The sequence below is a fragment of the Myotis nattereri genome (genome assembly GCF_964212035.1).
Source record: "Myotis nattereri genome assembly, chromosome: 6".
In the NCBI taxonomy this organism is placed as follows: Eukaryota; Metazoa; Chordata; class Mammalia; order Chiroptera; family Vespertilionidae; genus Myotis; species Myotis nattereri.
The window spans coordinates 16,570,469-16,584,911 of NC_138081.1; the positions used below are offsets into that span (position 1 = coordinate 16,570,469).

The 14,443-nt window shown below is 42.9% G+C and overlaps 1 protein-coding gene across 1 annotated transcript in view; it reads left to right on the top strand.

Annotated features, from left to right (window-relative positions):
- The window catches only part of CDC5L (cell division cycle 5 like), a 50,871-nt gene extending 40,481 nt beyond the window's left edge, over positions 1-10,390 (top strand). Inside the window, exons 15-16 of the mRNA XM_081094365.1 lie at positions 8,292-8,504; positions 9,230-10,390. Coding sequence (XP_080950491.1) covers positions 8,292-8,504; positions 9,230-9,334 — 318 coding nt within the window. The 3' untranslated portion in view covers positions 9,335-10,390. The remainder of the gene's footprint in view (positions 1-8,291; positions 8,505-9,229) is intronic.
- The last annotated feature ends 4,053 nt before the right edge of the window (positions 10,391-14,443 follow it).

Here is a 14,443-nt window from a genome sequence, read left to right on the forward strand (position 1 = left end):
ATTTTACTGGCACAGTCAACTTAGTCAAGAAATATTATGTAACATTGACTTCTTGGAAATAAAGTAACTTAAAGAACACAGATAACACATTTAAAATTCTTCTCAGTGTATTTGTAGAACTCTTTGAGGACCCCTGCCTTTACTGAATGGTTATGTTTCAGCAAAATTGGCTGCATAATGGATTCCATTTTCTCAGTGACTTCCATTATTATAAAGTCAGATGTTTCAGTACAGGAAAAATATTCACTTAATACTTTAGTGAGAACTTAGGGTAAGGATTAAGTTGGTGGACAATTCTGGGTGGAGGACTATATGTTGTGTATCAGCAGGCTTATGTTTATATTGCTTTGTGAGTGTGTGTGTGTGTTGCGGGGGGGGGGGGGGGCGGGGGGGTGCGGAGGATGGGGAGGGAGGCAAAGTCTTCAGGAGAAAAGTTCTCAGAACTTTGGAATGCTCTGTTTCTGAAGTTCTGGTCTACTGTGACCCCTAAAGGCACTGGCAGATGTCTTGGTTGTTCCTAGCAAGAACTCTAGAGCTAGACCAGAGATCTCCTTGGTACATCTATGTTGCTTCTGCTATGCCTCAGGATTGGGTTGAGTTGGTTTCACACACTTTGTGTTTCATTTCCTAACTTGTGCAAATGTCAAGTGCTAGGCCACTTGATTGCTTTGTTGGTACATTCCTGTCCTGCAAAGGTGTTTAGTAAGGTTTTGCCTTACTGCTTACCTTGCTTTGCAGGAGTACAATCTGACAGTTGCTAACTCTGATAGATGTGACAATAATCACTTACTTGGACCTGCATCTCATCAATATAGAGAAGGTTTGTTGATAAAATTTAATGTTAAATAAGCTGTATAGAGATAAAAGAGCCACTCATGGACTCTTGTTTGCAAACATTTCGATGGTTGAACCACATCTTTACTACTATAAGATCATATTGCTGAATGATGGACTGGGAAGTGGAGCTGCTATTAACTCTGTATTTATTTTGGGTATCCTTAAACCTGCTTTTCCAGTGGTATAAAGTTATATTATGGGCCCCAAAGCAAGAGTTTCAGTGAGGGATGCTCTTAATGTTTCTGAACCTCACTGTTACAGACTTTAACTGAAGACAGTATTGGAGACCCAAGGATAATGTGTTTATTTTGGAATTACTTAAGCTTAGTAACCTTAACAAACTTAGTGAGTTTGAAAGTAACAATTACACTTTTATAAGTCCCATACAGCCTCCTTTTGTAATGACCCAAGGAAACACTTATGGTTCCACTGATTCATCTCCTGGGGACCATCAGTTTTCCATTGGTCTCTGGCCAGTCTTTTTTAGACAGTTTCTTTTCTATGCATTTAAAAATAACATTTGGGGTGCTTTTCTAAAAATAATACCAGTACTTTAAAGAGAAATTTAAAAAGAAATTTTAAAAATGAAGAAAAGAGCCTACCATCTAGACATAATCACAAAATGACATCTTGGGAGTGTGTACTTTTATTTATGTGTGAGTACATATTTATAAGATTACATATGACAGGAAAAAAGTTACTATACATAGCATCTGTGTGGCTGAAAGGAGGAAGGTGTTTAAATTGGGATCATCATATATTACTTTGTTCACTGAATAGTATCCTATCTAATAAAGAGGGAATATGCAAATTGACTGCCACACCATCACAAAGATGGTGATGCCCACAGCGGAGGCGGGGTTTCCGTAACACAAGATGGCTGCACCCACAGTGGAGACTGATTTCCCGTAACGAGCAATCAGCAGGGACCTGAGCTGCGCCCCCTGCCCGGTGGGGCTTGACGGGACCCCTTGGAGGATGTAGTAGTGCGCGAAGCAGCAGGCGGCTGGGGAGGGGCCTGGGCCGGGCTACATAGCGCTCCGCTCCTGCTCATCCCGGCCCCACTGTGCTTGCTGCTGCCACCACCACCGCTGCTTGGTAGCGTTGCCACAGAGGCAGGATAGGCTCGCGCCACCACAGCTGCGCTTGCCAGCTGTGAACCCGGTGTCTGGTGCCCATCGGTCAGCTGAGCAGCACTCCTGCTGTGGGAGTGCACTGACCACCAGGGGGCAGTTTCTGCACTGAGCATCTGCCCCCCTGGTGGTCAGTGCGCATCATAGCAACCAGTCGTTCAGTTGCTTAGGCATATATATATATACCAGGGGCCCGGTGCACGAAATTCGTGCACTGGGTGTGAAGGGGGGCGGAGAGTGTCCCTCAGCCCAGCCTGCCCCCTCTCACATACTGGGAGCCCTCAGGCGTTGACCCCCATCACCCTCCGATCGCCTGATCGGCCCCTTGCCCAGGCCTGACGCCTCCGCCAGAGGTGTCAGGCTTGGACAGGGGACCCCCATCTCCCCCCGATCACTGGCTCTGGCCCCCGCCCAGGCCTGAGGCCTCTGGCCCAGGAATCATGCCTGGGCAGGGGACCCCCATCTCCCTCTGATCGCTTGCTCCACCCCCCGCCCAAGCCTGATGCCTCTGACCCAGGCTTCAGGCCTGGGCAAGGGGACCATCATATCCCCCCAATGCCCGGCTCCGCCCCCCACCCAGGCCTGATGCCTCGGCCAGAGGAGTTGACCCTCATCACCCTCCGATCACCAATCACCGGATCGGCCCCTTGCCCAGGCCTGAGGCCTCCGACAGAGGTGTCAGTCCTGGGCAGGGGACCCCCAGCTCCCCGCGGTTGCAGGCTCCGCCCCTGCCCAGGCCTAACGCCTCTGGCCTAGGCGTCCGGCCCGGGCAGCGGGGACCTGCAGTGGCAGCAGGGGGCGCTGCGATCGTGGGCTTCGCTTTAGGCCCAGGCAAGGGACCCCTAGCTCCTGGGACTGCCAGCTTCGACCGTGCCCAGCTCCCATCGCTGGCTCCACCCCTACTTCCTGCTCTCACTGGTCAGGGCGGCAAAGGCGCCTGATTCTCCGATCATGGCCGGGGGGCAGGGCAAAGGCGGCCCAAGGGCCGCCTTTGCCCTGCCCCCCAGCTCTTAGCTCCCCCCTGGGTTTCTGATCACTGTCAGTGGCAGGGGGCTTCTTCCTGCTTTCCCTTTCGCCTCCCTCCATTGTGCCTACATATGCAAATTAGCCGCCATCTTGTTGGCAGTTAACTGCCAATCTTAGTTGGCAGTTAATTTGCATATAGCCCTGATTAGCCAATGAAAAAGGTATCGCCGTACGCCAATTACCATTTTTCTCTTTTATTAGTGTAGATATATACTTGAGGCCCGGTGCACAAAAATTTGTGCACTTGGGGGGGGGGAGGGGGGGGTCCTCAGCCTGGTCTGTGCCCTCTTGCAGTCTGGGACCCCTCGGGAGATAAAACCCTACTGGCTTAGGCCTGCTCCCGGGTGGCAGAGGGCAGGCCCAATCCCTAGGTGCACCCCTGGTCGGGCTCAGAGCAGGGCCGATTGGGGAGTTGGGGCACCGCCCCCTGTCATTCACAGAGCAGGGCGAATCGGGAGGTTACAATGCCACCCTCAGTCACGCTCAGGGTAGGGCCGATTGAGGGGTTGGGGCACCGCCCCGTCACACTCAAGGCAGGGTCAATGGGAGGTTGCGGCGCCACCCCCTGTCACGCGCAAAGCAGGGCCAATCGGGGTTGGGGCACTGCCCCCTGTCACACACAGAGCAGGGCCAATCAGGGGGGTTGGGGCTCCTTACCCTGTCATGCACAGAGCAGGGTCGATCGGGGTTGGGGAGCTCCCCCCTGTCATGCACAGAGCAGGGCCCTTCAGGGGGTTGAGGAGCTCCCCCCTGTCACTCACAGAGTAGGGCCGATAGGGGAGTTGGGGCACCGCCCCCTGTCACACACAGAGCAGGGCAGATGAGGGGGTTGGGGTGCCGCCCTCTATTACCCACAGAGCAGGGCTGATCAGGGGGTTGGGGTGCCGCCACTCTCACACTCAGGGCAGGGCCGATGGGGAGGTTATGGCTCTACCCTGTGACACACACAGCAGGGCCCATGGGGGGGGGGGGTTGGGGCGCCACCCCTTGTCACACACAGAGCCGCAGGGTGATCAGGGGGTTGGGGAGCTCCCCCGTATCAGGCACAGAGCAGGGCTGATCAGGAGGTTGGGGCGCCTTCCCCTGTCACGAACAGAGCAAGGGGGGTTTGGGCGCTGCCCCCTGTCACGGGAGGCCTCACGGCTCTGCTGATCACGGTGCTGAGAGGCATATTACCCTTTTACTATATAGGATGAGGCCTGGTGCACGGGTCGGGGTCGGCTGGTTTGCCCTGAAGGGTGTCCTGGATCAGGGTGGGGGTCCCCACTGGGGTGCCTGGCCAGCCTGGGTGAGGGGATGATGGCTGTTTGCAGCTGGTCACACACCCTTCAGGGTGGGGGTCCCCACTGGGGTGCCTGGCCAGTCTGGGTGAGGGGCTGAGGGCTGTTTTCAGGCTGGCGGGTGACTGACGCTCCCAACCGCTCCTTTTTTTCTTTTTTCTTTTTATTCTGGGCCAGCTTTAGCTCTGAGGCTTGGCTCCAGCTCTGAGGCCTCAGCTGCTGAAAGTAGGCATCTGGTTTGTTTGGGTTCTATAATCTCGAAACACTGTATCAACTCCAGCTCTGAGATCCCGGCTGCTGAAAGCTGGTTTCTGGGGTTTGTTTAGCTTCTATATTTGTTACAATGTTTCAAACTGCAGGCTCAGAGGCTGGCAGCAGCAGGCAGGGAACGTTGCAGTCCTCTGTCACTGAAGCAAGCAAGCCTCATGTTAGTTTCAAGCTGCCTGGCTGCCGGCCGCCATCTTGGCTGGCAGTTAATTTGCATGTCGCCCTGATTAGCCAATGGGAAGGGTAGCGGTCGTATGCCAATTACCATGTTTCTCTTTTATTAGATAGGATATTAGTGGCCCGGTGCACAAATTTGTGCACATTAGGGAGTTAGAGGAAATATTTTAATATTGCTATTTTCCCTTTCTCTATAATATAAGTGTCAGAGATGAAAGAAAATTAGTAAAATGTATATGAAAATATCAATCGCCTTAAAGTGGGAGGCCCAGGCTACCTGGCCGGGACTCCACGATCAATCGCTGTGCAGAGGGAGGACCCACCCACCCGCCACAGCGCCACCGGCTGGGTGGTTTGGGCCTCCCTCTTTGGGATAATCAATCGTAGAGCCCCCACACCCCACCCCCCCTCGATTGCCCCATAGAGGGTGGCCTGGACCTCCCTCTTTGGGGGTGATTGTGGGGCGATGTTGGCCCCCTGACCAATCGCATCGCACCTGCCTTGGCTGGCCTGGCGCCAGTGTGTGTCATAGCGAGGTCTTCCAGACAGTCGTTCTGCTGTTCGGTCGTTTGGTCGATTTGCATATTACACTTTAATTATTATAGATAGATGTTATCTCCTTTTTGAAAATTGAATTTCACTCTTTTATTAATGGATATAATCAGCTTTAATTATATCAAGTGTCCTACTTTAAATTTGTAATGTTATAATGAACTTTATTTTATTTAAGATTGTTAGAAATTTAGATGTGATACATATTTAAAGCATAAACTTCCTTCCATTGTAACTATATTTGGGAGGCTGGTCTGGTGACAGGTGAGCAATGTATTTAATCCTAGCTCCATACCAGGTTTGTTAGATGTTTGAAGAAGATTTTGAAGTGTATCTCCAAGTGCATAAAATGATTTAAAAACATTTTTTGAGAACTTTTGGTAAATCTGCTATCAATGCAGTGACCTAAATCATTTTTTGGGAGAACTTTTGGTAAATTAGCCATAAGATGCAGTGCAAGCTCCTTAAGCAAGGATTGTTTAAGGGCTTAGAAATGTGAATCTGATTACATCAGCGTCTGGTTCTTCCTGAGTCTTTCTTTTTAAACAAAAAGGTTTTATAATCTGTTGAACACTACTGTTATGTTGAGGGCAGGGGAGTTGGGACTGATTGAAGGTAGTCTGTCCCATGTATGCATTGGCTAGAAAAAGGCTCATGTTTTAGGTTAAGTTTTCCTCCTAAAGTGCATTGAATAGTCATAGGTTGAGCATATTATAAAATATATAGATGTCTTCTTTAACAATTTTTTTCAATTACACGTTACTATCAATATTTTGTACTAGTTTCAGTTGTACAGCATAGTGGTTAGTCACCATATACTTTACTTACAAAGTGTTCCCCCCAATATTTCCAGTACCCACCTGGCACCATACATAGTTGAGATTCAGTATATGTATTATTGACTATATTCCCCATGCTGTACTTTACATCCGCCTCACTGTTTTGTAACTTCCAATTTGTACTTCTGAATCTCTTTATTCCTTCACATTTTAATGATCAGATGGCAGATGTAAGATAACTAACTAAAATTGAATATTAAAAGCAGTATTATAGCCATAGCTGGTTTGGCTCAGTGGATAGAGTATCAGCCTGGAGGCTGAAGGGTCCCAGGTTTGATTCCAGTCAAGGGCACAGACCAGGGTTGCAGGCTCAATCCCCAGTAGAGGGCATGCAGGAGGCAGCCAATCAATGATTCTCTCTCAACATGGATGTTTCTATCTCTCTCCATCTCCCTTCCTCTCTGAAATCAATAAAAATATATTTTTAAAAAAGCAGTATTCCACTTTTAAGATATTTTTAGTTACTAACTTGATATAGTTGCCTAAATTAAATTAATTTTTCCCCATACTTAAATATTTTTAGTATAATTTTCATATTTCCTTGGAATCTTTAGCACAATATTTTTTAAGAGCGTTTAAAGAGAAGAAATATTTGGTATGTTAATAGTTGAGAGTTTTCTTTTTACACACACACACACACACACACACACACACACACACACGAGGCCCAATGCATGAAATTTGTGCAAGAGTAGGCCTTCCTTCTCCCAGCTGCTGGCACCGGCTTCCCTCTGGCACCCTGGACCCAGGCTTCTCTCAGGCCGCCGGCAGGCACCCTGGGACCCAGGCTTCCCTTGCAGCCCTGGAAGGTCATCCAGTCAAATTAGCATATTATGCTTTTATTATTATAGATTTTTATTGATTTCAGAGAGGAAGGGAGAGGGAGAGAGAGATAGAAACCTCAATGATGAGAGAGAATCATTGATCATATGCCTCCTGCATGCCCCACACTGGGGATGGAGCCAGCAACCCAGCATGTGCCCTTAACCAGAATCGAACCTGGGACCCTTCAGTCCACAGGCCAATGCTCTGTCCACTGAGCCAAACTGACTAGGGCTTTAGCATAATATTTGAGCCAAAAGACTTTCATAAAGCTCGGACTAAATTAAATATAATTGTTGATATTAAATGGAAGCTAGCAACTTTGCAGTTTTAAAATCTTTGGTAGTTTGGGAATAATAAATGACTCAACTGTGTGTGAGGTGGTAATTCCCAGATATAAGGTTCCAATCATACTCAGTGTGCCTTCATGACTAGATAAACACTTTCTGAGCATAAGTATTATGCTGTTATACCAGACTAGAGGCGCGGTGCTCGAAATTTCATGTACTGTGGCGGTGTGTGTGTGTCCCTCAGTCCTGCCTGCACCCTCCTGCAGTCTGGGACCCTTCGCTCCTTGCTGCCATTCTGCTGTGGAGGTGGGAGAGGCTCCCACCACCGCTACTGCACTTGCCAGCAGTAGCTTTAGAATTTTGTTCAAATCTTTATTCTGCTAATTGTCCTTCTCCTGTTCTTTTGTGAGTTTATACATTTTTAATTCTTTCCCTTTAATTTTAGAATGGTCTGAGGAGGCATCTCACCTGTGCTCAATATACATATTTAATAGAAAACTATCATTTTTTCTTAATTTCATGGTGTTCTTTCACTTCTCAAAAATTAGAAAATTGTGTTGACAAATGTGATATTCTTTTTCCTTAATGGGTTATATGCCAAATTTAGGGTTTTGACATTATTAAAAAATTTTATAGTTTGAGGAGTTATGTTCTGATCACAGCTATTAAAAATGTACATGTGTAATGTAGAAGTACATTTTTGAGCTATAGGTGGTGAAGATGAGTCACTGCCAGTTCTAAAATCAATGCAGATTAATGATAGCAGAAGTTATTTTCAGAAGTAGAGATTACTGCGATTTTCCAGTAATTTTCATAGAATTTCCATACTATGAAATTCAAGCCTGCTTTGCCATTGAATCATGGGTGAAATTATTATAAATATGTTACTTGGGACTAATCTGTAAAATCCTTCAGGTGCAAGACAGATCCTTCTTAAGCCTAATTTTGTGTTAATGATAGCTGAAGTATAAGGAACTGTAGTGTGCTGCTGCTTTTAACCAGTACTGCCTCTGTAGTCCTGTTATTTAGCCTGCTTTTCTCATGTGTGCTGATGTGATCTCCCCTCAGATAAACAGGGGTCACATGACGACAGAAGCTAAGAGAGCTGCAAAGATGGAAAAGAAGATGAAAATTTTGCTTGGGGGTTACCAGTCTCGTGCTATGGGGCTCATGAAACAGTTGAATGACTTATGGGACCAAATTGAGCAGGCTTACTTAGAGTTACGCACTTTTGAAGAACTCAAGAAACATGAAGATTCTGCGATTCCCCGGAGGCTAGAGGTAACATCATTGCCTGCAGCTTTGCTCGGAAAGAGCCACAGAGAATTGCCCAGGGCTTTCCTATTTTTATTTCTTTCCTGTGCAGGGAGCTGATACTGTCTCGCTTTTTCCAGTGAGAGCCTAAACTGTCTGACCTAGAATTGCCAGGGGTTGGTTGGATAGAGCAGGCCAGTGGAAGATAAAGAGGCTTTTCCTTCACTAATTTTCTGTTTTGTGTAAAGATACGTTATGAAATGGAATAAGTAACCTTGAGATTTTTCCCCTGAAACTGAATTGTATCCCATATAGCTCTCCAAGGTACATTAAACTGATGTGTTTTTGATTGGTAATTTTGGGTGCTGGGAATATAGATACTCATTCCAAAGCATCAAGTTGCTTTGGTCACATTTAACTTGATTTCCTCAGTGTACATGATAGCCCCTGCCAAGATAAAGTGCATTCGTGGGTATCAATAGGATAGTAATGGCTTGTTTATTTGAGATAGAAGCAGAGACTTTACAAAATGATGGTAGACATATGACTAATCAAAGAATGGCCTTATTTGTGTATTAGCAGTAGTTGTGTTATAGCTAAAGTAGCCCCTATTTTTGTTTCTCTTTGGGCAATGCTTGCCTCTTAAGAATCAGGACTGAACTCAGCTGTTTGTAGGATGATAAAGTACCATAGATCTTTTTAATTTTCATTACTTACGTATGAAATAATTATTTAATATCTGTCTCTTCAAGTGTCTAAAAGAAGATGTACAGCGACAACAGGAAAGAGAAAAGGAGCTTCAGCAAAGATATGCTGATTTGTTGCTGGAGAAAGAATCTTTAAAGTCCAAAATGTGAAGCACAGTGTGTATTCTGTCACAAGATGAACTAATGGCTGGTTTTCGTACTCTGGGAGGCTGAAACTGATGTTTATCTTCATTGACAAATTTGCCCATAATCTGTGGTCTTTTGATTGTTTATTTTAAATGATATTGATCTAACACATTCTGTGTATAAAGCCTTTCACTCCACAGGACATTTTAGGGTTTAAATTATGACAATCATTCTTTTATCAGTGTCACATTTGAAAAATTTTTTTTTTCAGTTTTGGCCTTTATTTTAAAAGCCTGATTTTTAAGTGCTGCCTATGAGTATACTCTTGAATAAAAACAAAACCTAAAAAATTGAGAATGTAGCCTTTTGTTTGTAGTAACTGGATACTTAAAAGTGCCCACAAACCAGCAAATATGTGCTCTGTATCATATTTAATGAGTAACTCTGGGATAATCAAATGGTGAACTAGCATCTTAACTTAAATCCTGAATAGGCAATCCTTTTGTGGCTTTGTTTTTACTGTTTTACCATAGAATGGTCATTTGTCTGTACACTGACAAGATAGATTAACTTTTTAATACCTCTTCTTTTTTCTCAATATAATTTTAGGCTTGATGTCTTCTCTGCCCAGCTACTTACATGTGTAGTTTATGGATTAGGGCTCAAAAGATTTCTTGACCTGTTATTTTCTTGTACATATTTTTTGACAAAGGCATTTTAAAGATTAATTTCAACAAGGCTAGTAAACTTTAATTATTAAAGCTCTGTGTTTATCTTAAGTCAGTCAGACAAATGTAGAATTTGGGCACTGGATGGGTAGAAGTGAGAAGATTTAACTTTATAATAATGCATAGGAAATCATTTAGGACAGTAGCTGGCTGTAAGTTTCAGTATAGGTCAGAAATGTGTTGAACTCACCAAAAAAATTTGCCTAATCTTAGAATATTAGGGACTTAAAAGGGAGGGAGGGATACGTTCATTCATGAGATATTTATTGTCAGAGTCCTGGGGAATAGAACAATTAATAAAATAGGCATACTTCCTGTTTTGTGGCACTTACAGCTTATTTGACAATGACAGACAACTAAAATTTAAATGTTTACTGAGTGACTCTTACGTACCAGGAACTTTAAAGTGTTGAACAGTTATTAAGACACAGTTCTTGCTGTTATGGAGGCGGCATTGTGGGGGAGATAATAAATATTCAGGGGAAAGTATCAGATCATGAACTTTAGATTCCATAGAGGGAATTAACAGAGTGATGAGAAATAGCGATTGGTGTCTGCTCTGGGTGGGATGATCGAAGAGCTCTAGGGAAGAACAGTTAAGGTAGGACATGACTACATCTTAGAAGGAGCCATCCCGTGAGATTCAAGTAGAGCTCAAGGCCAACAAAGTGAAGAGCGAGCACAAAGGTGTGTTTGAGGAACAGAAAGTCAGTGTGGCCACTGTCCAGATGGCATTTGTAAAAGGCCTGGTGTATAGGGCCATATTTATAAGGCCGTAGGAAGGAATTTGGGTCTTATTCTAACTATGATGGGAAACTTTCCTTCTAAGAAAAGGAATGACATGGTCAGATTTGTTTTTGGAATATCCTGTGGCCCTACTGTGTGATCTCTCCCCAGGTTGAAAATAAGGAATCCAGTTAGTTCAGGAGCCTGGTGCAGTAGTAGTCCAGACACACAGGAGCGACTCAGGCTAGGATACAAGCAGTCCTGAGGGAGGCATGGAAAGATCTGAACAGCAATAGTTCTGGCCAAGTCATAAATTTATATTTCCTTGGTATCTACTTAATTCTAGTCCTTTCCCCAGTAATTTTGCCTGGGTTTTCTAGGAATTACTTTCATAGCTATGACTGATGATGTTCTTCTAATAATCTTATTTAGTTTGTATTGCATGTTTTGTTGGTCGAATTGTTTAGAACAACATAAAATAATGACTATAATGGTATTTGTTTTGTTTTCTGACTTTAATGGGAACATCCATAGCAGTGTTTTATCTTTAGGTTTGCTGTTTTTAGTCAGATATTCTTCATCTAGAAAGGAAATTTCCCTCTATTTTTAGTTTTTAAAGAATTTAAATTAGGTATGGCTCAGGAATTTGGTCAAATATGCTTTTTGGGTACCTATTAACATAATTATATAATTATTAAATTTGATTTGTTGATGACATTTTTGAAAATGAGAATACGTACATTTATTAAAGCTGGGGATAGGGAAACAAGGAAGGGCTTGGGAGAGAAGAAGCAAGAGGAGAGAGCCCAGGTGGGCTGCCGCCGCTCTCCAGAAATGTCAGAGGAAAGAAATGAGCCAAGACCGGGCGGCTTTAGCTCGTTGACAAGTCCAAGAAAAGGGCGGCCTTGGAGGCAGGGTTAGGGGGTTAGCCCAGGACGAGCTGCCACTGCCTGTTTCTCCCCTGGTTGCAAGTCTCGTGGGGACCCTTCGAGTGTAGGAGATGCAGGACGGGGGGTGGGGGGGGGGGGGAAGAAAGGCGGGCGTGCTCCCGGAGGAAGAGCATTGTTGAGGACATTTTAACAGATTTAACAACATTAAACCAGCTTTGAACTCCTAGAATCAGGTAGAATAATTAAAAATAAAAGATTTACAGTTTACCTGCATCTTATGTAGACTTGAATTATACCGATTTAAAATTGTTGATCTAATAATAGTAGTGAAGACTCACTTTGATTTCAACATTTGAAGTAATACATATACAGTAAACCCTTGATTTAATGGACTTTGGATTCAACAGACAAAATTTCCAGTCCAGATGTCATATGTGAAGATTAACACCCTGTTAATTTTAAAATGCTTTTAACCAAGATTTGCATATAATTAAATTAGTGGGTTATTTTGTTGTTATTAATTCCTGTTATTTTTAACAAATTTTAGTGGATAGGCCATATGTTGGAAAAAATACTGTAGTAATTTCACCGACATAAATAAATATCACATACCTACAACTATAGTCTACATATTTAAATCCAAGAATCACTGCTTGTAAACAACGTTCAGCAAATGATTAGCATGTGATCACACCGCATCCAGCAGGAAACTGGTTCTGTTGTCACGTGGTGTGACTTTCTGCAGCAGTTTTCATATGGGGGCAGGTGTTCTGGGTGCTGAGCCGTGCCCCAGCCACATGCATTTCTTTACTTGTGGTGACTGGTGAATGCAGTGTACCGTAAACTTAAGATTACAGTAGTACATATAGAAAACGTTTCTGTGAAATTAAACTTTTCACACAAACTTAATTTTAATCACAAAACGTATCTTCAGAAGTAAAAGCAGGTAGACTGGCCCTGATCGGTGGTGCTAAGTAACCGGTTGGAGCATGGCCCACGCACCAAAGGATCGTAGGTTCGATTCCTGGTCAAGGGCACATACTTAGGCTGTAGGTTCAATCCCCAGGCCTGGTCAGGGCTTATGCTTGGAGGCAACCAATAGATGTGTTTCTCTCATATTGATGTTTCTCTCTCTCTCTCTCTCTCTCTCTCTCTCTCTCTCTCTCTCTCTCTCTCTCCTCTCCCCCCCTTTCCCTCCCTCCTACTCTCTCTAAAAAAACCCCAAAAAAACAGTCAATGGAAAAAATATCCTCGTGTGAGGATTAACAAAAACCCCCACAAAATACAGGGAAATTAATTTGTCAATTTTTTAACACCCATTTGGAAAACCTACTTTATTATATAATTGACTTTTGGCTTTAACAGTTACACCCCCTTGCCCAAATTAATCTGCTTTATTGAGGTTTTACTACTTATAGCTTAAAAAGTGGCCAAGAATTGCATTGCATAATTTCAGAACTGGCATCTCAGTACATTTGTAAACTGTTCATGCTTTTGCCACATAGATACAGCTTTGGCTAGTAAGTAAACATGCCATCACTCTTTGTTAGTATCCTGTAAAGCGCCAGGTTCTTTACCAGCACCATTCTGAGAGCGAGAGTCACATTTATCTGTTCTCTCACAGGCATGCATTAAGTGGTAGTGTTAAAACTAGTGTTGAAAAGGATGTTCAAGTCTCAGTAACTTTGGGACAGAAATTAAATGTGATCAAGATCTTAAAGGCACTACCACGATGAGCAAGAGTCCTTTTTGAAATAGTAAAATAATGGTGAAATAAGAAAAAGCAATCTCAAAGAAAAATACACCGCAGTGATTGTGGACTTGCTGTTGCAACTGTGCACCCCTGCTTTTACCTTTATTTTTCTGGGAAAATTACTTTCAAAATACGTGGTGTCCTCTGGAATGCAGTTTTCCTAAAATATGACTGCCTTAATGGTTCTATAGAATTTGATTTGCTAATATTTTACTTAGGAAAATAGCATTTTTACATGAGTGAGTTTGGCTATTGTCCAAGTTTTGACATAGGGATTTTGCTAGCTCTATAAAGCGGATAGGATAACTGTATATATTTTTCTATGCATTAAGCAGTTATATTATAGCACAGGAGTGATTTGTTCCATGAAATATTGAAGGACTGTGCTTATAAAACTAGAGTTCAGAGCCCTTTCTGGAAAGAATTTCTTGATAACTATCAGTTTCTTTTGTGACTATTAATATGTCATCTATTTTTAAATTTAAGTAACTTTAAAATTTTGTTTCCAACTGCATTTTCCTTTTGTGTTTATTATTTACTAAATTAGGTAATTTATACTTTTCTAGCAAATTTATTTTTTTTGAAATGCAATGCATTTATTAGCATAGAATTTTAATAGAAAGAAAAAATTTCTATTAAATTTGCTCCTTCTAGGACTAGGTTATAAAAAATTTACCTTAGTTCTACCACTTATTTTTTTCTTGCTAATGGTATCTTTTTTCCCTTCAAAACAACCATTTTGGATTTTTCCAATTGTGATTTTCTATTAATTTCTCATTTTATGTTTATTATTTTTGTTTTCTCTAGATGTCTTCCCTATAACTTTTGAGTCTGATAATTTTTTTTCTCGTTTGTATACAAATTAATACATTGAAGGCTTTTATTTTCCCCTAATTTTAAATATGTTCACATCCCAGCTATGTTGATGTGTTTTATAAGTAGTTTATTATTGTTTTAAAGTTTTGGCTTATTAAGAATATTTAAAAATTTCTGTGTGGTTGGTTTTTTCTTTATTTTTCAATTTTTGCTACTTGTA